General features: G+C 43.9%; 2 protein-coding genes across 3 annotated transcripts; one reads left to right on the top strand and one right to left on the bottom strand.

The window, feature by feature from the left end:
* Nucleotides 1-4454: 4454 nt before the first annotated feature.
* Nucleotides 4455-8767, top strand: VSTM5 (V-set and transmembrane domain containing 5). Of its 2 annotated transcripts, none has more exons than XM_065730333.1 (4): nt 4455-4591; nt 6609-6938; nt 7094-7174; nt 7975-8767. In XM_065730333.1, the coding sequence occupies exons 1-4, from the start codon at nt 4507-4509 to the stop codon at nt 8016-8018; spliced, it is 540 nt and encodes a 179-aa protein (XP_065586405.1). In that variant the 5' UTR covers nt 4455-4506; the 3' UTR covers nt 8019-8767. The 2 variants fall into 2 exon arrangements, with proteins under 2 accessions (XP_065586405.1, XP_065586404.1); XM_065730332.1 differs by having other exon boundaries at nt 7037-7174.
* Nucleotides 8768-12314: 3547 nt separating this feature from the next.
* On the bottom strand, nt 12315-23211 carry MED17 (mediator complex subunit 17). Its single transcript, XM_065730006.1, has 12 exons — nt 22948-23211; nt 22036-22202; nt 21369-21588; nt 19884-20020; nt 19690-19774; nt 19283-19435; nt 18453-18583; nt 17597-17781; nt 16613-16750; nt 15523-15640; nt 14143-14302; nt 12315-12562 (listed from the first exon to the last, which is right to left on the bottom strand). Exons 1-12 carry the CDS (start codon nt 23177-23179, stop codon nt 12357-12359), a joined length of 1932 nt encoding a protein of 643 aa, XP_065586078.1. The 5' UTR covers nt 23180-23211; the 3' UTR covers nt 12315-12356.
* Nucleotides 23212-23227: the final 16 nt, after the last annotated feature.

Below are 23227 nucleotides of genomic sequence, written 5' to 3'. Positions count from 1 at the left end.
CAGCTTTGGCAAAAGTGATGCAGGGAAGCAGCCATTGCCTTCCTTCAGCCTCTGGGAGCATCTTCATGGCAGATCATAGAAAAATAAAATCTTTAAAGTTGGAAAAGTTCTCTAAGATCATCAAGACAAATCACTGACCCATCCCCACTATGACCACTGGACCATTTCCCTCAGTGCCACATCTGCATGTTTCCTGATGTCCTCCAGGCACTTGGAACTGCAAAGCCCAAGTGTGCTCTGGGCTGGGGGCTTAAAGCAGAAGAGCGATGCCAGCTGCTCAAGACAAGCAAGAATCTTTTCTAATTTATCAGGGTTTGGGTATGTTTTCATGCATCACACCTGGCTGGTCTAGTGGCTGCTTCTTGGGGTGAGCTGTTTCTCCTGGCATGCTTTGTAGGGTACAAATCGCATCTCATGTTGATGGCTTTTGACCCAGTGTTTTAGACATCTGCAGATGTGTGCACTAGGTATGACCAATTGGACCAAGAAGAGGGAAGGGAAGATCATAAGGGTACTGAGTGGCACTGCAATCTCCTGGACCTTCCTACTTGAAGGTGTACTCTGCGTACTCCTGATTTGATAAATGCTATTTCCAAATGGGAAAGCATCTGTGCTTCCTCACGTATTCATTTCTGTCTTTCAAGGGTGAATTTTGCTGTCTTTTTTTTTCCCCTATTTTTCTCTCAAATCCTCAGACCTCAAATCACAGAGACTCAGCTCAGTTAGCTCAATAAGCAGAGGAATGCTGACAGACCAGCACTGCCCTGAGCCTCTCCTATTACAGCTATTGATTCATCCGGGGTGAGAGAAGGGCTTTTTGTGCCGCATATCTGCCAAAACAACGGAAAGACAAAAAGAAAACGGTGAGAAAGGAGTGAAGATTGGGCCATTTCCTACTTCAGAGGGTTTTTTTTCACCTTATGTGGAAGGGAGGAATGTTTTTTAAGACTGAAATCTCACCATCCTCTCAGTGAATGCCCTTCCTTCTTCCAAAAGGATGGAATGAGGCAGGCCTGGACCACAGACAGCACATGGAAGTGGGAGCAGCAGGATGCTGCCTTGTTTCTCTGGCACATGGTTCTGTTGCTGGCTCGGAGCTCCCTGCCAACTGCATCTACCAAAAGCATCTCAAGGAAACGGAGCTGACCCTCTGACCCTGCAGATGCAATGTCCTTCAATCCATGTTGACATTTCTTATTTTTCTCCTGCGGTTTCTCCCAGGGTGAAATTGCCTCTTACATAAGGTTAGAAGTGCTGTGCATTTTTAACGTTGGGATTTTTTGTTGTTGTTTTGTTTTTCGTTAGCAAAAGGCAAGGTCAGGCCTTTTTCTTCAGTCTAAAAACACATCAAAGGAAAAGGGTGAGCAAAAAGCACAACAACAAAACCTCTGTCTAAAGCATTTCAGAGTACTCATGCAGCATATTAGAGAGTGAAAAGAGCTTCCTGGCTCCTATCTGACTGTTGTTGCAGTTGTTAATGTGGTTTTGTTCCATTATTAATGACACCAGAAAAAGAAATCAGACCTTGCAGACAAACTTGAGATACCCTCAGACAGCAACGAGAAAGCAGAGGAGGGAGACAGAAAAGTTAGAGGAGTTAACCATGTAGCAATAAAACTCTCCAGGTGTCCCTAGTGCTGTATGGATGGTGAAATGAAGCTTCCACAGTCTGTAACAATCATTCCCATGACTGGCTGCTTTAAGGGAGACCTCAAAGCCACTCAGCCCAACCCCTGCCCTGTGCTGGTTGCCCCCCAGCAGCTCAAGCTGCCCAGGGCCCATCCAGCCTGGCCTTGAGCACCTGCAGGGATGGGGCACCACAGCTCTCTGGGCAGCTGTGCCAGGGCCTCATCACCTTCTAAGTACAAAATTTCTTCACAATGACAAAGCTAAGTTTCTCTTCTTCTCGTCTAAAGCTACTGCCCCTTGTTCTATCACCGTACGACCATATGAAATGTTGTTCTACTTCCAGCCTGCAAAGTACTTCAAGTACTGGAAGGCCACAATGAAGTCTCCCCAGAGCCTTCTCTTCTCCAAACTGAACGAGCCCAACTCCCTCAGCCTTTCCTCATAGGAAAGGTGCTCCAGCTTCAATCCCCTGCTTTTTGGAAAAGCAGATAGGGATTCAGCCTGTAGGTGGGCACACATCAGGCTTGCCCCTCCCACCAGGCTCTGGCAGAGCTTTTCAAGCCATACAGCTCACAGGGATGAGGGATACTGGGACAGAAGGTGGAAATTCCTCCACACACACAGGGTTTGCTGTAGAAGTTGCAATGACTTTTAAGGCAGTGAATCCTGTGAGCTTCTTGAGAAACTCCACAAGGACTTGGAGCCACCAAGCTGGGTTTCCTCCTTGACCCATTTCCACAGCAGCAGCCCTGCGGCCTGGAATCTGATTAAATGCTTCCTTAATACTGAGTATTTTCTCATGTGCTGCAGGGTGTTTCTTGAGGCACATGTTTGGTTGGTTGGTTTTGTTTGTTTGTTTGTTTGTTTTTTAATTCGATGTTCTATAATTTTCCCTCTAAAAAGATAGAACAAAAATCTCTTTGCTGTTAATCATTGATGCCGAAAACAAACACCCATTTCCTATCCCAAGACTGAACATTTGTCCTATGCTGCAAAGCCAAAACTACCAGTGTCTGGGAAGCACTTGAGATCTGGATTTCAATTTCATGACTCCCACCTGTCATCAACAGAACGGATTGGATCAATGGAACCCATGTGACACATTTCAAATTACAGTTAAATTCATTTTATTTGAGCTCTTGCCCCATATGTTATGCTGCCAAAACAGATCACTGAGCCAAGAGCCAAAAAACAATTTAATAAAGGCTTAAAGAAATGAAATGGCATAAAGTCACTTCACCATGAGACCTTAAACGCTTTGAGAAATAAAAGTGCCATGAAGAGATGGGGGCAGGAAGAAACTGCCACTGGGGCTCTCCTGCTTTTTGCTGTAATATCATTTTCAGCACAATCATGATGCTGATCAAGAGAAAGGGAAACCACAGGAGAACCTCACACGGATCTGGTGGAGGGATGGTATTTTGAGGGCTTTCGGCAGAGGATGTGGACCCTCAGCACCATGCCTGTGCAGGCTGCAAAACTTGTGCAGAGCACTCACTGATCTTTTCTTCCCTCATACCCTCACCTGTTATCCCTTGCTTGAGCTTTCAGGGAGGTACCAGGTTTCAGGGAAGCTGAAGAATGTACTGCATTGTGAATAAAAGCTGAGCCCTGCAGTGCATGCAGGTTGCATCCTTTCTAATCAAGGACTGAGCTAAGAGCTCAGGTGCTCACCTCCACCTTCTTGCCTCCTGTGCTGGGGCTGTGCTCCTGCAGGAGCTCTCTGTGACCCTTACATCAGTCAGGGGACGCATACAGCCTCCGGTAGTGACCATCTCCAAGCGAGGATCCATTCTCAGGATTGGGGCACTTGCATGTTTTCAAACACTGTTTCCTCTCTCTTGTACTGTCCTTGATTTTCTGAAAGGAGGACAAGTATTTCTGGGGGCTTCTTCCAGAAGGTAAATGATGGGGAGAGGGAAACTCGGTTATTTGTGCTGGACACAGTGTGACTGGAACAGGTTCATTTTCCAGTGCAGTCATCTGAGATGGTGATTGCCCCCTGGGGACATAGAGGTGCTCTCTCTCATCTTTATCAGTGTGACTGTTCAAAGAATCCCAGAATGGCTGAGGCCAGGGGCCCTCTGGGTCCACCTGCTCTAACCCCAGCCCCAGTAGGGACACCCAAAGCAGGGTGCCCAGGGCTATGTCCAGTGGGCTTTGGAAGATCTCCAAAGAGGAGACCCCACAGCCTCTGTGCACCCTGAGCCAGTGCTCCATCACCCACACAGCACAGCAGTGCTTCCGGTGCTCAGAGGGAACTTCCATGTTCCAGTTTGTGCCAGCTGCCTCTTGTCCTGGCACTGGGCACCACAGACAGGAGCCTGGCTCCATCCCCTTTGCACCCACTCCTCAGGTACTCATGGACATTAATGAGATCCCCCTGAAACTTCTCTTCTCCAGGCTGAATGGTCCCAGCTCTCTCAGCCTCAGCCAAAGGTTTCAATTTTGGGTGGCCCTGCGTGGAGCCAGCTGGACTCGACGATCCTCGTGGGTCACAGCATCATTAAGATCGGAAAAGACCTCTAAGCTCACCAAGTCCAACCGCAGCCCACCCCCACCATCCCCGCACAGCGCATCCCTCAGTGCCACATCCACGCGGTTCTTGAGCACGTCCGGGGACGCAGACCGCACCCCGTCCCCGCGCCTCACCGCTCGGTCGGAGAACAGACGTTTCCTAACCCGCAGCTGAACCTCCCCCGGCGGGGCCGGTTCCGGCGGCGGCCAATCGCGTCCCTCGGCCGTATCGGGGAGAGGCACGGGGAAGGCTGCGCGCCGGGGGAGGAAGAGGAGGGAGAGCAGCGAGGAAGAGGCCGGCAGCCCGTGCCCGCGGGCCCCGCCCGGCGGAGTCAATGCCGGCGCGGCGGCCGCTCTCCGATGAGACCTCTCCGGTGCTGTCGGAGACGCGGTGCCATCGTGGGGACCGTCACCCTGTGCCTGGCGGCCGGCTGGGCTCTGCAGAGTAAGTGTGCCCGCTCCCTTCCCCTCCTCCTGCACGGCGGTGCCCTGCACGCAGCCGAGCTGCCGGGGTCCCTGCACCGCCACGCACCGTGGGAGCGGTGTTGTCTCTCGTGGGATCCGAGCGGTTCGGGTGAGCCAGGCCGGCCGCGCCTCGGAAAGGGTTCGTCGGTGCGCGCGGATGTTGCGGTGCTGCTCTCGGCTCCGTGGGCTGGATGGGGGAGCGCACGTGTTAGCAGGTAGTTCGGTGGGAGGATGTACCGGGTTGTTGTTTTTAACGTTTACCTTGCAGTCACGTATCCAAATGAACTGCCTTTGTCACGGCATAAAAAGTCACTGCGGAGAGACTCTCAGCACGGCTCGGGTCAGAAACAGCGAAAGGCCTTTAAATAAACACAGGGAGCAGAAAAACAGAACAATTTGCAGCGGTTAGCAGAAGTTCCCATTTGCTCTGTTTATCTCACTGTCACAGGGCCCTTTTCCGTGGCTCTGTTCGGCCTCTGGTGAAGGCAGACTGAAAAGCAGAGTGCCAGTCCCAGCGGCCGTGTCCCGGGCAGAGCTGAGGTCCCACTGCCGTTCCCCAGCTGAGCACAGCAGTCAGGCCGTGCTCACACCGTGAGAGCAGCTGGGCTCCAGGCAGAACCAGGAGAAGGCCGACCCTGTGCCTTTTTGATCTGCCTTTTTGATTTCTGCAGGCAGAAAACCGAATTTCAGCCTCTAGCCAAGCGTCTGAGTCGTGCCACTAACTCAGAAACTGTGTGTGCCAATTGAAACTCAGGTGTTTGGTGTTCTTCCAAACCCTCGTGCAGGCAGAATTAGTGCAGTTACACATTAAACAAAACCATCCGTTCTGTTCAACAGTTATGAACAGCTCCATCATCACATCAGTGGGAAGTGTGTGGTAATTATTCTTTCGTGTCCACTTTTGCCTGGAAATCAGTCCCTCCAATGAGATGTGATTTATCTGTGCTGGCAGATAGCTGACTATCCTGACATAGCTGTTCTCTCAAACGTTGCTAACACATTGTTTCTGATGTAAAGCCCACATGACATCTCCAGCAGCCTGCTGTGTCCCTCTCATCCTGCAAACATGATGAAATCCTTGCCAAGCCTTCATGTATTTAAGCTTGCTACAGTTCTTGCTTTGGGTGGTGGGGTGATGATTAGTTGATATAATAGCCTATTTTGGCCATGGCAATTAAGCTTTCCATTTTAAATCTAGAACTTTAAAGGCAAGCTGATTACCAATGAACACAAAAGCATTTCCCTTGATCCTCAGCATGAGGTAAATAAAGCAGGTTTTGTGTTTCTTTGGAATGTTTAATGTCATTTTAGTGGGAGCATTAGGCTGACTTGGTCTGCCTGAAGTCCCTGTAAAGCTGCAACATTCTAATTGGCTTTGGAAATCATAAATGCCATCCCCGTTTTGTTTGTTTGTTTGTTAAGTGCTTGGCGATTGAGTCGTAAATACATTACTGTGAAACATAGTGACTTTGGGGACATAGGAGGGATGGAGCTTTGGACTGCTCACAGAAGACAATCCGTCTTACCTCTGAGGAGGTGTGGTGAGTTGCAGGGACTTGAGAACTGTGAAGAAAATGCAGCACCTACTTTTCCTATGTACGATAAAACGTATTAAGGATGAGATTTATGAGAACATGATGTAATTTCCATTCCTCCATTTGAGATAAATTAAAAAAAAAAAAAAAAAAAACCAAAAAAACAGAGTTTCCATAAAGTCTACGCTTCCTTCCCTGGAAAGATTCTTTCAAACAGTTTCCTTGAAACACAAGCCATCAATTGTCCTGTAAGACAGAAACATTTCTCCTGACTGTAACCAAATGAAGCATGTTTTTAGTCTTAAGCTAGACATGTATATTCCTGCTGTGGTCAACAGAGAGAGATGACCCATCCTGTCCTAAACCAGACCATTAGGATAGGATGGATCGCCCTCCCAAGAGGTCCCACCCTGCCCAGGACACTGCATCCCTTGTGCACTCATTGCCCCTTTTGTCTTTCAGCCCCTGGAGGAGTGTCATTAACTGTCCCACAGCCCAACATCAACGCAACAGTGGCACAAAATATCCTCCTCTCGGTTGAGTACTTCTGTAGAGGCATTGCCACTGTCGAGTGGAAGCATGTGTCGAGCTGGGGCACCACCAAAATTGTGGAGTGGAAAAGTGGGAATTACATCAACGTATCCACTGTCTATAAGGACAGAGTGAATACTTTTGAAAATGGCTCTATACAGCTTCTGAACGTGGGCATGAGAGATGCTGGCTACTATTTTGTCACAGTCACAGAGGAGTATGGAACCAACAGCTATGGCACCATCGTACTCAATGTTTACGGTATGAACCTCCTGGGAGTTCTTAGCCTTACTCTGTGTTTAAACATTAACTGTTCATAAGCAAATTCATAACATTACGCATTTCTGCCCTCCTTGCAGAGATTATCTATGAAGATTTACATTTTGTAGCAGTTCTCTTTGCATTTCTTGCTGCAGTATCTGCCATTTTGATCTGCTTCATGTGGCTGTGTAACAAATCCCTGCATCTGTTCCGGAAGAGGACACATAAGCTAACAGGTATCTAAGAATGCAGAAAAGATACATGCTTTTCCAATCTGAATCTTGAGAAATCTGAGAAACTCACTCATGGTTTGAGCTGTGAAGGCATTAAGTGGCGACGCAGAAAAACAAAATTGGAAGGGCTTGGCTCAGTCATCCTGTTGAACTCTTTACTAACACAGGCAACTGAATAATAGGTATTTAACTGGGAGAGATCCACAGGACATCTACCTCACACTTCACATCAGAAACCATAGGACACTTCCCTACACTGTTAGCTGCTGCTGTTTTTTTACAGTGGACACACAGCTCATGAGCTTCTGTAGCTACTGCACACGTTTGTACCATGCAGAATACTGAGTTTGGGTAAAGCCTCTCCTTCCTCCAATTAAAGCCAGTGTTCCTATACAGCAGCAGTTCCTCAGAGTCTGAATTCAGTGCACTACTTGGCAGTCTGAAATACTACAGATCTGGAGACTTGCTCTGTCCTCATCCACAGCAGGATCCAATGACTTATGTCTTGATCCCACCTTAGGAGAGCTCTCTTTTGGAAGTCATGGAGCCCTATGGACTTTGTTCCAATTTTCATAGTGCTTTTAGTGTTGCACTTGGAAACTAGTGTCACATTCAAGGTTTTGAGGGACTTACTGTGTGATCAGATATTTTGAAAAGACATACTTAAAGCCAAATTCTAGATGAGTAAACTTGAGTTAGTATTAAAAATGTTTCAGCTCTTAGCACGGAGGTGTTAATTCTGGAATGCTGACCTTCCCATCCATTTGCCAATCAGTACTTTCATCCTTTCATTTCATGTGCAGCTAGTACGACTGAAGAAATTGAACTGGAAACCATTGAGTGTTAGCCAAGGACTGTCTCATAACAGAAATAACAACTCTACCTCAGGAGAAAGTATTGGCAAGGAAAGCAAGAAGGAACCTAAAAGGTAAAGTATTTGTGACTACTGCAGAAAATTCCTGACTTACACAGCTACTAGGACCCAAAATCAGCAGTGTATGATGGACTTGTTTTGACGTGTTAGGATTTCAGCTTTGCTTGTCAGAGTATGTGTTCATGGCTGAGCATAAACACATTTCTGTGGCTAACTAATAAAATCTACAGCCTCTGCCACTCCTGAAAACAACCAATCAATAATATCAACCTGTAAGAAAATGATAGTGTTCTTGAAGGACACTTGCATTTTGGCTACAGCAAGTCCCCTATTATAGACAGAACAGCCATTAGGATCACTCTACTTAATAAATGTAACATCTAATTACAATATTACCTTAAAAAATTAACTGCGAGGATTGAATCCTGTTTATTATGCATGTGCTGCTACTTTCAGTCATAAGGAATTTCCTGAAGCCCTGAACACAAACTGTAGTTCTCTCTGAGACAAAACTGATGTTGAAATAACGCCAAGATGGTCAAAGTTCCACTGCTTATGCTTCCAATTGTTTACACTGCCCAGGAGCATTAGCACACATTTTATGACATTACTAAGAAAGGCTGTTGAACAAGGAACTGCACACAGGAAATGAAGATGATGCTGTCTGAAGTGATTGGAGGATAAAAAACTGACCCCACACCAATGGAGTGGCAGAACACTGAAAATGTAAGAGAGCTAAGGGCTAATCAGTGTCTGCAGATACCACATGGCTTTGTGAGCTAAACTGCTGCTACCACACTTCAGCTCACTTGCCTCATAAAGCTTTTATGAGTCACAGAATCACTGAATCGTTTGAGTTGGAAGGGACCTTTCAAGGTCATCTAGTCCAACTCCCCTGTAATCAGCAGGAACACCTACATCTAGACCAGGTGCTCAGAGCCCCATTCAGTCTGACTTTGAGTGTCTCCAGGCATGGTGCATCCATCACGTCTCCGAGGTAACAGTTCCCCTCTACTCAAGGACAGCTGTGCTCAGCAGCTGAGGTACCACAGGTTTGATCCATGAAAATAAAGAATTTCCTATCAAGTTCATAGCACTGCAGACAGGAGCCAGAAAGGCTTTTTCCAAAGCACTCAGAACGCAGCACTTCTGAAAAGTGAGCCCTGGACTGAACGAGCCATTTGCAGTGCAAAGGGCCTTACACCCACTCAATAAACTCAGTTGTTAGATTGAGCTGGTTGCTCCTTCCTGCATCCGGGAAGTAAGAAACAAAAAAATAAATGAAGATCCTAGCAAAAGCACAGCTTGGTGAAGGAACGATTTGTTCCAGTTCTTCACATTAAGTATGTATTGCCAGTCCTCTGCATGTCTGAGTTAAGCTGTGGTGACACAGAGGCTGAAAGTGTCTCCTTTAACTTCTTTAACTTCGAAATGCTCTGAAAGTTGTTCGTGTCACATACAGAGTACTTTTATTTCTGTATATCTATTTCTGTTTATTACTTTTAATTCCCAAATCTTAGAACTTAAACATGCAGTGACTTGGCTAAGCTGAGCACAAAGCTAGAGTTGCTTAGAAAATACAGCTGACATTTAAAACCATTACTTGTCTACTAACATTTACTTGAATAAATGTGACAAATCAGAAAACATACACAGGCATGAGTGCCCTGACTCAAAAGCTGGAATAAAGTAGTTAGTGACCACTGAAAACCCTTACTGTGTAGGTACACTGTAAAAGCAAAGAGAAGGTTCCAGCTAGCATAGTTCAAGCTCACAGCTTGGCCAAAGATACAGCAGCATCAGCCACCCAGCCTTAGTTATTGAGGCTTTTAGGTAGTGATATCCTGGAGAAACAAGGGAGGATTCAAGGAATATTCAGTGATGACACAAGTAGGCTATGCACTGCTCTTCTCATACACAACTTCTTGCTGAAAAATGTTATCCACATTGTAAAACATTTGCAGGAACAGTAACAAAATATTCACAATCTGTGAAACTCGTATCTGTCGGTACACATCATTTATTGCAGTATTTGATATAAAAAACGTGAGGACAAAACGCCTGTGGCAGTCCCTTGCTACACAGGGGGTGACTGAAGAACTTAAAATGTTACTGTGAGCTGTTAAAAGGAGTGTAAGTTTAGAAATTAATAGTGATTCATGTTCAACTTACAAACTGCATGCAAAACTGCAGCAAAAGGTAATATTTAGATCCAAGTGATCAAAGGGATTAATGCATTTTTCATTTAAATTTAATTAAGGTGATGTCCAAGTTCACAAGATTGCTTTGGTAATCAAGTGTAAAGGTCTTAATTCCCTATTAATGTATCCATCTCGTGTTTAAAGACATTCTGCCATGAGCTCCAAGTCACTCTCTCAAGTTCGAGGTCTTTTCAGCCTGCTCTCCATCAGTATGGAATACTAGGGATTCCTCGTTGTAAAAGGGGCTTTGCAGGCTCCTAACCACATGGCCTTGTTTTTTTACTAACAGCCTGAAATTCTAAACAACTATCTTTGCTAATAACGTGCTTGCACTTGTGAAACAAGATAAATGTTCCTCCCTTTGTAGCCTTCTTCTTAAATCCTGCAACTGTGACAACTTAATAGCTCTAAAGTGATTATTTGGTAATGAAGTGCTTACTTGATATAAAGGCCACTGCTCCGTGCACACTTGTCAGTTTAGGTTGAAAACAGTGAAGTAATACAGATCGGTTTAGGTTTCATGCATCTCATTTTGAGTGAGATTTGCTTTACTGCCTCGCTGCAGTCAGGTGCACGATGTGCATTGGGTGGGAGCTGCACTGCCCTGCTCAGTAAGGAGCAGAACTTCACCTGCTGGCCAAGCAGCATGGGAACATGCATCACCGGTGTGTAATGATCACCTGCCTCAAGATCAAGAGACCTGTGTGCTATTTGCAGTGTTATTTTTTCATTTTCATGAACCACCCGTGACAACTTAGGAGAAAAGCCTTTCTCTCCCACAGTTCAGTTGCACAGAAGAACTTCAAGGAACTGAACTAACAGTATGTTCCACAATGGAAAGTTTCAACACAGCTTAATAGCTGCTTTGGATACACACTGAACAGCAGCTTGCCACAGGCAGTTGCTTAATAGGTGTTTCTAACAGCTATTCCATATTGCTCAAGAACATAGCAAAATAACAGCTGTCACTACAGAACTATGATGGTTTAATTCAAGCATGTTCTATGTGCAAAAACTTCTACATATCTGTGTATATACACGCCTTGTATGGACGCAAGTCTTAACCAGCTTTTATGGACAAGTTTCAGAAAGACCTTTACCCATTAATCACAAAACAAAAGGAAAGCTGTGCAAAACTTTAGTGGAAACATGAAGGCAGCTACAGCTACAACAAAGAAAAGGGAACAAACAAAATTACCTCTTTAATACGTCAAGGGAGCTGATGTCTCAGAGAATACTACCGTTTTTCTGAATGGCAGTGAATGCCAGGGCAGAAAAAAAGAACAGGATGACTATGGAGATCCAAGGTTTACTGAATATGAGCAGCCTGCTCTTCCTCCAGTCCTGGTCTGTTCTTCCTAGACATGACTTTACACAAAAAAGTTACACAAAAATTCAGTCTGGCAGAGAATTTTACATATAGGTAAAGACCGTCTCCTCCAATGTTGTTTGCAAGCAAAGTAATATTTGAGCTTATGGGGCTCCTATATCTATAGCCATGGGATGAGCTGTGACTTTGTAACACTCTCAACACTACTGTGCCCCTCAGCAAGAAATTCAGCGTGTGACTCCGAGCCGCATCAGTGTAGTAAGAGGAACACCATCAACCCCCAAACCAGGAACATCACATGGTGAAGACTGTGACCTGAATTCCAGGTAATGGTACTTTCCTTGCGATGTAAGCCACGGGTGCACAGCTTAAATCTCAGAATTTTCTTCTTTCAGAAATGTTTGTAAAAATCTATTCAGAAAAAGCAGAGGCTGCGAAGGGAAGGGTGTCATTTTGAGCAGGCACCTTCCATACAGCAAAGGAATACTGAATTTCATTTTATAAAAGAAGAACACATTCATCACCCAGGTGTGTTAGTCTAGGTAGAGCAGCCTGCAGAGAAAGGTACAGCTGAGAGGAACGCTGTGAGGAAGCTGTATTCTATAACATCATTGACAATGCTTTATTATAAACCCTACAACAGATGCATCTGTACAGAAAATCAATTTGGTTTCATTTTCTCTTATAGCCCCATAGGCTCCATTACCCTTTGCTGCACAGGCAGCAAACTTCTGCAGCACAGCAATGACTCAAAGCCCCCACGAAGAGACCGACACATGGTCAGCACGGGGTTAGGGCTGCCATGAGCAGCTCCATCTTATACACGAAGTTGCGCCCTTCCATCTTATTCCACTGGACTTCCTTGAAGGGCCCTCGGAGATGGTTCCACTTGTTGTCTTGCAGTACATCACCTTTGGGGAGATCTTTGCACTGACTCCGCGGAAACTGCACCATAACTTTGCTGCCACTTTCAGGACCATTACGTACTGTGATGAACAAAGATTTTATGAGTATTTTTACAGTTCAGAAACTCCTCATGTTAAATATCCTTCCTCGTGTCTGCAGTACATTATTGTTTAGTCAATTCCAAACAAACAAATGACAGACTAGCTTACCTATGTTTATGCTGTAAAAGCTGCTGCTTTTGATATGCTCTCACTGGTTTCATGCTTTTTCTCTACAGCTTTTGTTACATTAGCACTGCTCTTTGCTAAAGTAAACCAGAGAAACATTTGACAAACAATTCAGAGATTACACCTCACACATGCATTTATTTTTCCTTAATAATGTCAAGAACATCAAGTTGTTGGGTGGTTTCTTTTTACTTGATCCCTATCTCTCATGCATTCCTCAGCATTCTATTAAAAAAAAGTACATTCTAATTCTCATGAGCTGCATCTATTAAATATTTATTTCTACTGGATTTATCTCAAATGGAGAGGAAATGTTCTTAATATGTTTGGAAACTGCTGTGCATTTTTCCCCTCATCTTAATAACTGCATTGAGGCTGAACAGATTGTAGGTTCTCATTCTCCTTTAATACATGACACAGGCCTTCTCCAGTCTTCAAGAATCTCTCCTGATCAACATGACCTTTAACGGATCATCAAGAGTGGATTTTCAGTGATGTTAACCAGGTCCCTCAGTGCTCATGGACACATCCTACACCATTCTGTGAACTTGTGCACGTCCAGTGCACTCAGTGGTTTTAGATTCACAGAGTCATCATTTAACCTCAGTAAGGAGGGTCAAGTTAAATCTTTGATCCAAGTCATAGGACCTCAGATTGCTGAAGATCAGTCTTAAGACCATCAGGTACCCTTAGCTTCTCCATGTCCTGAGCTAGCAGGTCCTGTCCCCACCTGGCAGCAGGCCCAGGCTTTCCCTAGGCCTTCTTTTGCTGCTGACATACTGATTGAAGCTCGTCTTGTTGCTCTATATGTCCCTCACTAAATTCAATCCCAGATGTGCTTTAGCTTTCCTATTCCCATCCCTGAATTCTTGGCAGTATCTCTCTCACACTCTCAGGTCACCTGCTCCTATCTTTTGTGGCTTTTTACATCTGAGTTGAATCATGAACACCCTGCTCATCCATGCAGATCTTCTGTCACCTCTGCACAACTTCATGCACATGCAGATGATTATTCTAGACCTTGAAAGAGGTGATCTTCTGGACCCCCCCTCTGTCTCTCCATTGAACAGCATCCCAGGTGATTCATCCTGGTAGATCCCTACAGAGAACTCTTTAAGCCCAGGGTTGTGATCCTGTTGTTTTTTCTCATTCCCTTCTCTCAAGATCACAACTGTTTCTGCAATCTGGTTTTTTTATGCCAGTTTATGAACTGTTTTCATGCTCGCCTAAGTCCAACCTGGTTTAATCATTAAGTGGCTACTTAGCACCTAAAGAGAATCAGTACTTTGCCAACTCCATAGACAAGAGATTGTTTCTAGAATATTTTGCTCTAAGTTGTTTTCTATAAAATCCTGGAGACTGATTTTAGAGAAAGACTTAAAAACACTTCAGAACTTAAGAACTCTGAATACATTTGAAGTGAAATGCATTACCTGAAATGGCGTAGTCTCCATTTGGTGATGCTACAGTTATTGCTGATGCATTGCCAATACTCTCCACTGGCCCCAGGCCAACGTGATTGCTGAAACTCAGCACGTGCCATCCCATAACTTTTGCAAGCTGCTGAACTGCATGTACTTGGTGCTGTGACATCTGAAAGATGACAAGAGGTTCGTCTTCTCATCAGTACTTGCACATCACAAAATGAAATGCAGAGGAAACATGACTGATGTTTTTCCCCCTATTCGTTGTTTGTTTTTTTTTTGGTTTTTTTTGTTTGTTTGTTTCTGTTCTTTTGGTGGTGGTGTTTTTTGGGTTGGTTTGTTGCTGTTTTGTTTTTTAATATGTTATTTACGTCAGTATAGCTTTGTCTTATTTAAGTTTACACTAATTGATACAGTGGTTTCCTCTGCCTCCAAGTATGCTATGCAGCCAGGTGACTTTTTTTAAGTACTGCTTTCAGTTAACAATAAAATAATCCAATTGTTATGAAAAAGATTTTGAAATATCTTTTCTCGGACAGAGACCTTTGCTGTAAAATATCTTTGCAAATATGTATTAGCATTGCAAACTCAAATAAAGGATGAGGTTCTCTGGCACACAATCAACTCCATAATTGCTCAAGGGCTTTAAGCTTTGAACTTCAGCAACTTTCAAGTTTAGAAGCAAATGTTTTTCCAGATCAAAATGTAACACTTGTTACAAAGAATAACAAAGAATAGCCTAGCAATGTTTGCAGTTCCCTGAAAAAAGTCTAAAAACACACCTTGAAGAAAAGATACCGTCAGCAGAATCTGTTTCAACTTGTTTTCTTTGTTCTGTGGGGTTTGATGTAACTGCAGCCAGCCAAACACTGTTATTAAAGACCTGTATTCTGACTATTTATAATGTGTATTACGGACACTGTCACTTCTGAACAGAACCAGCAGCTTGCTCCGTGCAATTAAGAAGCCTCAGTTCAATATCAGCTGATTTATTAGTGGTTGCTGCAAAGCAAACATTAACAGCACAGCATTGAAATGACAGCAGTTGTGGGCTCATTAAGATCTCTATATTGGATTTGGTTAGAGTAAGCTTAATATACTGAACACCTTCTGAAGTCAGCAAAAAAAGCTATTGCTCTGATAATAAGTAACATAAACAAATGTATGGAAGACCAAAAAACTGATTGCTGCTAGTGATCTGGTATTACATTTTAGTAACAATTGCTAAGTTCACTATACAAACACACTGGAAAATCCAGTCATCCACCTTTTTATTGTTAATAACTTTATTTCAAGTTTTCTAATGTCTTCTACATAGCTGAAGGTGTGATTCTCACTTCTGCTCCCCAAAACACTAGAAGAAAAGAAGAACAAGGTATATGAGCATACCTGAGATAAAAGGAAGTCCTGCAGCTCTTGCTCTTGATGGGACAGTGTAATAACTCTTCCATCTCTATGCACTACTCTGATTTGTTCAACTCCAATGTTGAGTTGTAACTGAATGGATCTTTGAAGACAAGATATACATTTATTACGGCATTATTATATACATATATTATTAAAATGTATTGTAACACCTCAGAAAGAAAGAAAATAGGAAGCTTGTTCTAAGAACACAGAATTATTCCCATTAATTGATAAGAACTCTAAGATACGGATAGCACAAAGCCCATGGAATACACTAACAACTTCAAACACCTCAATTTCATCACTCACCACAACATCCCCCTCTATACTGCAGGACAAATGTATTTCATGGCACATTTCCAGAGCTGAAGTACCTCACAGCTCCCTCTCTGCAAATGCCCATTTCCTTCCAGAGGACAGGGGAAAGTTTCCCAAGTAGTTTGGTACTATCCTGCTGTGAAGACTTGAGCAGCAATTGTCCTCTGGAAGCAAGACTGTGAACTGCACCAGTGACCACAGCCTGCTCCACAGTGCAGACACTGCCACGGAGGACCCCACTTGTACCTATCAGTTAACACTGCTGGGCACCACCTGGCATTCATTTCCACTATGTGAAGTCTCACACTTCAATGGCAATAGAGCAATAGGATAAATTACATGAGCTTCACATTTCAGTGCCTCTGTAACCAAGCTAGGACTGAGCACTGACTAGGTCTCCATGTCCAGACTGGAAGCTCAGAGATCAGCAAGTACAGAAATACTCTATATTCAGCTATCTACATCCTCCCCCTCATAAAGGACTGCTTCCTGCTTTGAAGCTTTCCTTGAAGGAAACTGTGCTAGTTAACTACTTAAGTCTCTTCATTAAGTGCATTGTAAAGTGGGTGAGCAGCTTTCTTACAGTAGCTGTTCCTTCCCACCACTCAGAAAAATACACCAGCTGTACACAAAGAACAGGCTTCTAGCTTTCTGTCTGAAGACAAATCTGAAATTGTAAAACACAGTTTGTTATGTGCTGTGCAACTGCAATATCAATTTACAAATAGAAAGATGCACGTATTTTCATACTTACTTGCATATCTGTTCATATCCTTGAGAAGTTATTAGAACTTTAACACTGGATTCATAAACATCATTTATATTTGACCAGTGGGCCTGAATCTGAGGATCCTCAATCCGACTAGCCAGACTGTCAATGGTTCGAGCAGTTCTACAGGGAAAAGACATGTTCCACTCAAAATAACACTGGCTATTTGTGCTGTTATCATGTTTAAAGGAAATGAGCTGGTTATTAAATTGATTTTTTCCACACACACACAAACACAACAAGCTTCCCATTCTACAGAACCATGTAGTTCAAAATTCTAGGTGCAAATTAAGTAGGACTGTTTACTGTGTATATTTCACATGCATTCTGCAGAAGTACTGATGTGGTATTATTCAGTATCAACTGCAGAGCAAAGAACATTAAAAAAAAGAACAGAATCATAAAATCATAGAATTGCTCAGGTTGGAAAAGACCTTTAAGATCATCAAGTCCAACTGCAACCTAACCACACTAAGTCTCACAACCCACCACTAAATCACGTCCCTGAGCACCACATCCAGATGGTTTTTGAACATATTCAGGGACTTAACCACTTCCCTGGGATCCTATTCCAGTGCTTGACAGCCCTTTCTGTAATGCAGTTTTTCCTTATGTCCAACCTGAACCTCCCCTGGTGCAGCTTGAGGCCATTTCCCCTCACCCTGTCACCACTGAGAAGAGACCAATCACATTCTCACTGTAATCATCTTTCAGGCATTTGAAGAGAGCAATAAGGTCTCTCCTCAGCCTCCTCTTCCCCAGACTACACAGCATCCTTCCAACACTCCTGTCAAAGACATTAGTAAAAGGAAAAATTCAGATTTCTCTAGCTGAGTATCGTGTGGTCATACACTGTTATTTTTCCCAGTACTTAAAAATAAAGAGTGAAAAAGTAGAAACTGAACACTGACAAAAAAAAAAATCCTGTTTTCCATTAAGACATATTTCATTACACAGCTCATGACCTACCTGCGCCTCAGAAAGATGTGCTTTGCCTGTTTTATTATCTTTTCCAGAAGTCCTTCGTTTGACTGCAAGGAACTGATTTCATTTTTATCAAAAGCCTGTGGTCCTGCCAGTCTCATTCTCTTATGGCCAAAAGGGGCACTAGCTGGATGTGGCATCACCGTGGAGCTCAAAGTTTGCTTGTGACACTGTAAACAATTGTTAAAAGTGAAAGTGACCAAATAACATAACTGCAAGATTTAATGTGCATACTCCAATATGCTGCTTCACATCTTAAAAACATACCACTGCATACGACTTCATGGCTCATGGAGCCACGTTCTAGGGATAGGAACACCTTCTGGAACATACTTTAACTACTTCAACATCTGCAGTTTCTCTGTGCAGGAAGGGAGCACATCTCTACCTGTTTTCCCAGGTCTTTCCATTTGATTATGTGACAATCTAAAGCACTGAAACAATAATCAGACCTTAAGTGAAGCAAAATCATTGCAGACATTTATCATTCTTTTCTCATAGAAGTATAGTCTGAATCAATACTCAATTCATTTTACCAACACTATCTACACACAGACATGAAAAGGGAGACTGATGAACTGTACTGAAGAAATCCCTGCATGGCCCTTCTAAATTGAGCAGCCAGGCTTTAAGTTAGGTTCAGAACTAGTGTGTCCTGAAAGCACAACTGAACTCCTTACCAACACACACAGCAAGCCTGACCAGCAGGCTGCCTCACAGAAATGGACAGAAGTGTACTGGCCTCTAGCGGCCGTCTGTCATTACAGCAGCGCCTCGGGGCATGCAAGGCTGAACAAAAGCCAAACAAAGCCCTCTTCAATACTCGACCAAAATGCATTACCTCTCTGATAAGTTGATGCAAATTATGTTCCAGAACATAGAGATGATCCTCTGGATTCTGTTTCTCCGAAGCAGACTTCTGTGATTTTTTGTCATTGGAAGAGTGACACAGAGAAATAGACAACTGCAAACCTGTGCAAAGCAGGTTTTAAAAGATGATTAAAAATAAATAAATAAGGACACAGTTTACAAGCAGGCTGATGAGAAGTTATTCTCACCTTATATAGACATTAGCTTTACAACCAACATCCACTAGCTCAAAGGAAAAAAAAATTGTAGAAATCAAACAGTGATGGATAACACAGCAGCTAAAGCAGGTAGCACTGTGCACTGAAGTGCTGATAGGCCAACTACTAACTCAGCAGATGCATTTCAAACCATTTCTGTAACTCAACCCCCCACCCAAAAAAAAAAAAAAAAAAGGAAAAAAGAAAAAGGTTTCCAGAACCCCACTCCTTCTCTAATTGTCCCAATTGAAGAGTACTAGCCTTATTTGAACAGATAACCCAATAACTCAACTCTAAAGTTTCACCTACATGAAGCAATGATATATGCAAAGCTCCAAAATGTACAGCCATCATTACAGCTGACATGACAATGTTAAGTATTACTGACAAAAAAGACCAACAAACTCCATATGATAAAATATGAGTAAATTAGAAAATAAAGTGTGCTGGTTGAATTTTATTATAATTAACAAGTAATATTCTGGGAAGCTCTGCTTCTCAAAATCTGTGAAGAGCAAGATCAACACTCTTTGCTTTGTTTCCTAAAGAAAAAAGAAGTCACATAAAACAGAATTTCAGTCTGAATTTAAGCAAGTAATCCTACCTGGGAAAGGCTGAGAGATGATCTGATTTTTCACAACAATGTGAGGAATTTGTGATTTAATTTGAACAGCTTCTCGTGACAGCTGGGCAAAGATTTCTTTACATAAGAGAACATTCTGTGCAGTCTCCAGTTTTGTCTGCCAGTGTGGAGTACCTGAGAAATATAAACTCATGCCTTCAGAAAAGTGAAGAGAAGCTGCCTATCAGACACTCTGCAGCAGCAACCTGAAGGTCATTGCTAGAGCAGTAAGGTAGTATTTCTTCTACACACTGAGCATTTCTCAGAATTTATTTAGTTTAAATAAGAACATTCTTGTCCACTCTTCTTTTAAGCTTTATGTGAGAATTTTCAAATTAAACATCACTCACAAATCTATTTCTTGAGAACACGCTCAGAAAACAACACACCTGGTTTTGATTTTGGCATGGGTCTTTTAAAGAGATTGACTGTCCCAAGGTCACCAATGTCTGGAGCTTGTTTCTGTATAGAAACCTATGTGGGAAAAAAGAACAAAAAACCAAGGTTATCTGAAGTTTATTCTTCATTGCAAGCATACAAATAACATAAAATCCATGCTATTACATTAACATTCCTGGCAAACCTTTATATAGGCTGATCCCTCTAAATCACTTGGGATTTGAACATCCAAAGGACAGTAATCCTCAGGTATTTTCTTATCCAGGTCGATGTCAGTGTTCTTGATCACCTCAAACGTGCCATGATGAAGAAAAAGGGAACCTAATCAAAGAAGAGCAAAGACGCACATAGTAGAATCCTAAGATCGTCCAGGTTGGAAAAGACCTTCAAGATCATCAAGTCCAGCCATCAGTCTGATCTGCCAAGTCCCATCGCTAAACCAGGTCCCTCAGTACATGCCCACACATCTGTTAAACATCTCCAGATGTGGACACCTCCGCCTCCTGGGCAGCCCTTTCCAACCTTTACCCTCTCCATGAAGAAACTCTTCCCAACATCCAATCTAATTTCTCCTGGCACAACTTGAGACCATTTCCTTGCATCGTATCACTTGTCAGCTGACACAAGAGACCAACACTCTCCTCACTGCAGTCTCCTTCTGGGTAGTCACAGGGAGTGGTGAGGTTTCCCCTCAGCCTTCTGTTCTCCAGACTACACAAGCCCACTTTGCTCAGGCACTCCTCAGAATTCTTGTTTTATAGCCCCTTCAGCAGCTTCATTACTCTCCTCTGCACACATTCAAGCAACTCCAAGTCCTTCTAGTAGTGAAGGGCCCAAAACTGAACCCAGTACTCAAGGTGTTGTCTCACCAGCACTGCATGGAAGAGGACAATCCTTTCCCTAGCTCTGCTGGCAGCACTATTATGCAAGCCACAATGGGCCCTTCTTGGCCACCTGGGCACACTGCTGGCTCACGTTCAGCCACCTTCTAACCAGCATCCCCAGGTCCTTTTCTGCCAAGTAACTTCTCACGCCTGTGTTGCTGCTGAGTTTGTTGTGACCCAATGGCAGCACCTGACCTGAGTCTCAGCCTTGCTGAGACTCGAGGCTTCTCCATAAACAGCTCTAGATCTCTTTCTTCACCTTCACTACAACAGGTGATCAATATAATCAGTTTAGACGCCTGCTTTATACCTATGTGTCAGAGGCAGTGATGCAATTCATAGAATAATTTATTATTATTCATAACTCATACACAATGCATATAATAATGTATAGTCTCAGTATCAATTCTCAGAAATTACAACAGAAATAATGAATCTGTGTTCATAAAAAAAAAATAGAAGATACTCCTCAGTTCAAAAAAAATACTTCACAGGCTTTGGTCTACAAGGCCTGCTTGTCAGCTGATCACTCCCCAGCCAATATAGAATTGTTCTGTAGAGCAATCTTTACTAAAACACCTTTAAAATCACTTTCTAGGCTAAGGATGGTGGGATATTTTCCCTGATAACAAGTGCCCTCTTACAATTCTGTCTCATAATTATTAACTGATACAAATTATTAAAAAGATTCCATCTATTCTTTTCAGCTTAAATCACTCTTTGTAAAACCTAAATATTCATTCCTGGGAAAAAAACAAACCAAACCAAACCATCCCACTGCATACCTGCACTTCTGTAGCTCAGATCACCAAGAATTTTGTCTCCCACTTTTCTCAGCTTCCAGTGTTGTCTCAGTCTCAGCAGTTCTGAGTTGAAGTCTCTCTGGCGCTTATTTTCCTGGTTTTCTGCAACTGATTTGGATAATCTTTCTGCTCCTTTCAGCAGGATCTGAGCTGCACCCGCTAGTGACTTCTTTTTTGAAATCAGCTGTAGAAACTGAGGATTCTAGGAGGAAAATAAAACACAACAAACATGTCATGGTTTCAGCTGGGACAGAGTTGGTTTTCTTAATAGCATCTGACAAGATGCTTTTGGCTTTGGGAGGGAAATAATGTTGATAACACCAATGCTTTAGTTGTAGCTGAGCAGTGCTACACAGAGCCAATGATGTTTCAGCTTCTCACACCGCCCTGACAGTGAGGGAGCTTTCCCTGGATGCTGAGTAGCTGGTTTAGAACTACTTTCACGTCAGTATGATATGGTCCAAAAAGAAAGTTTGATTTACAACTCCAAGAAGCCTCTGAGCCTTCCCACTCACCCACACAGCACAGCACGTAGGCATCATGTGGAACATGACCAGATTGTGTATATATATATCACTCACACAAAAAAGCCTCAGTGTAAGAAAATACTCAGTACCAAGACATAGGAGATGCATAAACTACAACATACCTGCTTGGGAGGAGGAGGATCCTGCACCACTGGATCCAGAGTCATGAACTTTTTATCCTTGACGATGCTGAGGACGTCATACAGCACGCACATTTCAGTCAGGGCACTTCTTAAGTTGTTCCTCACTGAGTCCCAAGGCCAGAGGGATGGCTGAAACTTCACCAACCCTGCAAACAAAACAATATGAACACAACGTATGTTTTGAGAATGAGTCTTATACCCTATCTTTTTACAAACCGATCACAGAAACATAAAACATGGTGTGATATACGGATTTATTTCATTCCCACTTCTACCAAGCTAGTTTCTAGGACTCAGTCAGTATTGTAGGATCATTTGAGTTGGAAGGGACCTTTAAAGCCCATCTAGCCCAAATGCCTTGCAACAGACACAGACACAGCTGGAGCAGGTTGCTCAGAACCTCATCCAGCCTGACCTTGAGGGTCTCCAGAGACATCCCCATCTCCCTGTACAACCTGTCCCAATACCTTACCACCATTAGTGGAAAAATACTTACTCCTTATATCCTGCCTAAATCTTCACTTCTTTAGTTTGAAACCATTTCCCCTTGTCACAACAGACCCTGCTAAAGAATCTGCCCCCTTCTTGCTTACAGCCCCTTTTAGACACTGAAAGGCCACCCTCAGGTGTCCCCACAGCCTTCTCATCTGCTCGTTGAACAGCCCCAGCTCTCTCAGTCCCTGTAACAGAGCTGTTCCATCCCTTGGATCATTTTGTGTCCCTCCTCTGGACGCACTCCAGCAGCTCCATGTCCCTCTTGCGCTGAGAGCTCCACATGTGGCCGCAGTGCTGCAGGAGCAGAGGGGCAGGATCCCCGCCTCGCCCTGCTGGCCGCGCAGCTCCGCCCTTGGGCCTCCGGCAGCCCCAGCGCCGGGCACGGCCGCCCCTCACCTTCCTCATCCTCTGCCTCGCTCGGCTCGGCCCAGGCGCGGCCGGCCGAGCCCGGCTCGTCCTCCTCGGAGCCGGAGCCCTGGCTGAAGTCGATGCGCTGGGCCAGGCGCGCCAGGTTCTGGGACATGGAGAGGGGCTGCAGGTAGGTCTCGCTGCCATCCAGCCCCACCTCCTGCACCTGCTTCTCGCACGCCGACTCGATGCTGATGCGCACCGCCGGCACGCCCGCCATCTTGGCGCGCCCTGCTCGCTCCCTACGGGTGCCGGGCGGAGCCGCGAG

Source organism: Cyrtonyx montezumae, unplaced genomic scaffold, assembly GCF_038088225.1.
Source record: "Cyrtonyx montezumae isolate F1298 unplaced genomic scaffold, pur_monq_1.0 scaffold_12, whole genome shotgun sequence".
NCBI classification, from domain to species: domain Eukaryota; kingdom Metazoa; phylum Chordata; class Aves; order Galliformes; family Odontophoridae; genus Cyrtonyx; species Cyrtonyx montezumae.
This window is presented reverse-complemented; position numbering and strand designations above follow the sequence as displayed.

What these genes read in the sequence shown, in the direction of transcription:
- VSTM5 (XM_065730332.1), top strand. Translation starts at nt 4,507, where the DNA reads ATGAGACCTCTCCGGTGCTGTCGGAGACGCGGTGCCATCGTGGGGACC. An exon ending in GGCCGGCTGGGCTCTGCAGA is followed by an intron (nt 4,592 to 6,608) that starts GTAAGTGTGCCC and finishes TTTGTCTTTCAG; the next exon opens with CCCCTGGAGGAGTGTCATTA. An exon ending in CATCGTACTCAATGTTTACG is followed by an intron (nt 6,939 to 7,036) that starts GTATGAACCTCC and finishes CCCTCCTTGCAG; the next exon opens with AGATTATCTATGAAGATTTA.
- MED17 (XM_065730006.1), bottom strand. Translation starts at nt 23,179, where the DNA reads ATGGCGGGCGTGCCGGCGGTGCGCATCAGCATCGAGTCGGCGTGCGAG. An exon ending in CACATCTTTCTGAGGCGCAG is followed by an intron (nt 16,751 to 17,596) that starts GTAGGTCATGAG and finishes TTTTCCCTGTAG; the next exon opens with AACTGCTCGAACCATTGACA. An exon ending in GGATATGAACAGATATGCAA is followed by an intron (nt 15,641 to 16,612) that starts GTAAGTATGAAA and finishes TTGTCTTCAAAG; the next exon opens with ATCCATTCAGTTACAACTCA.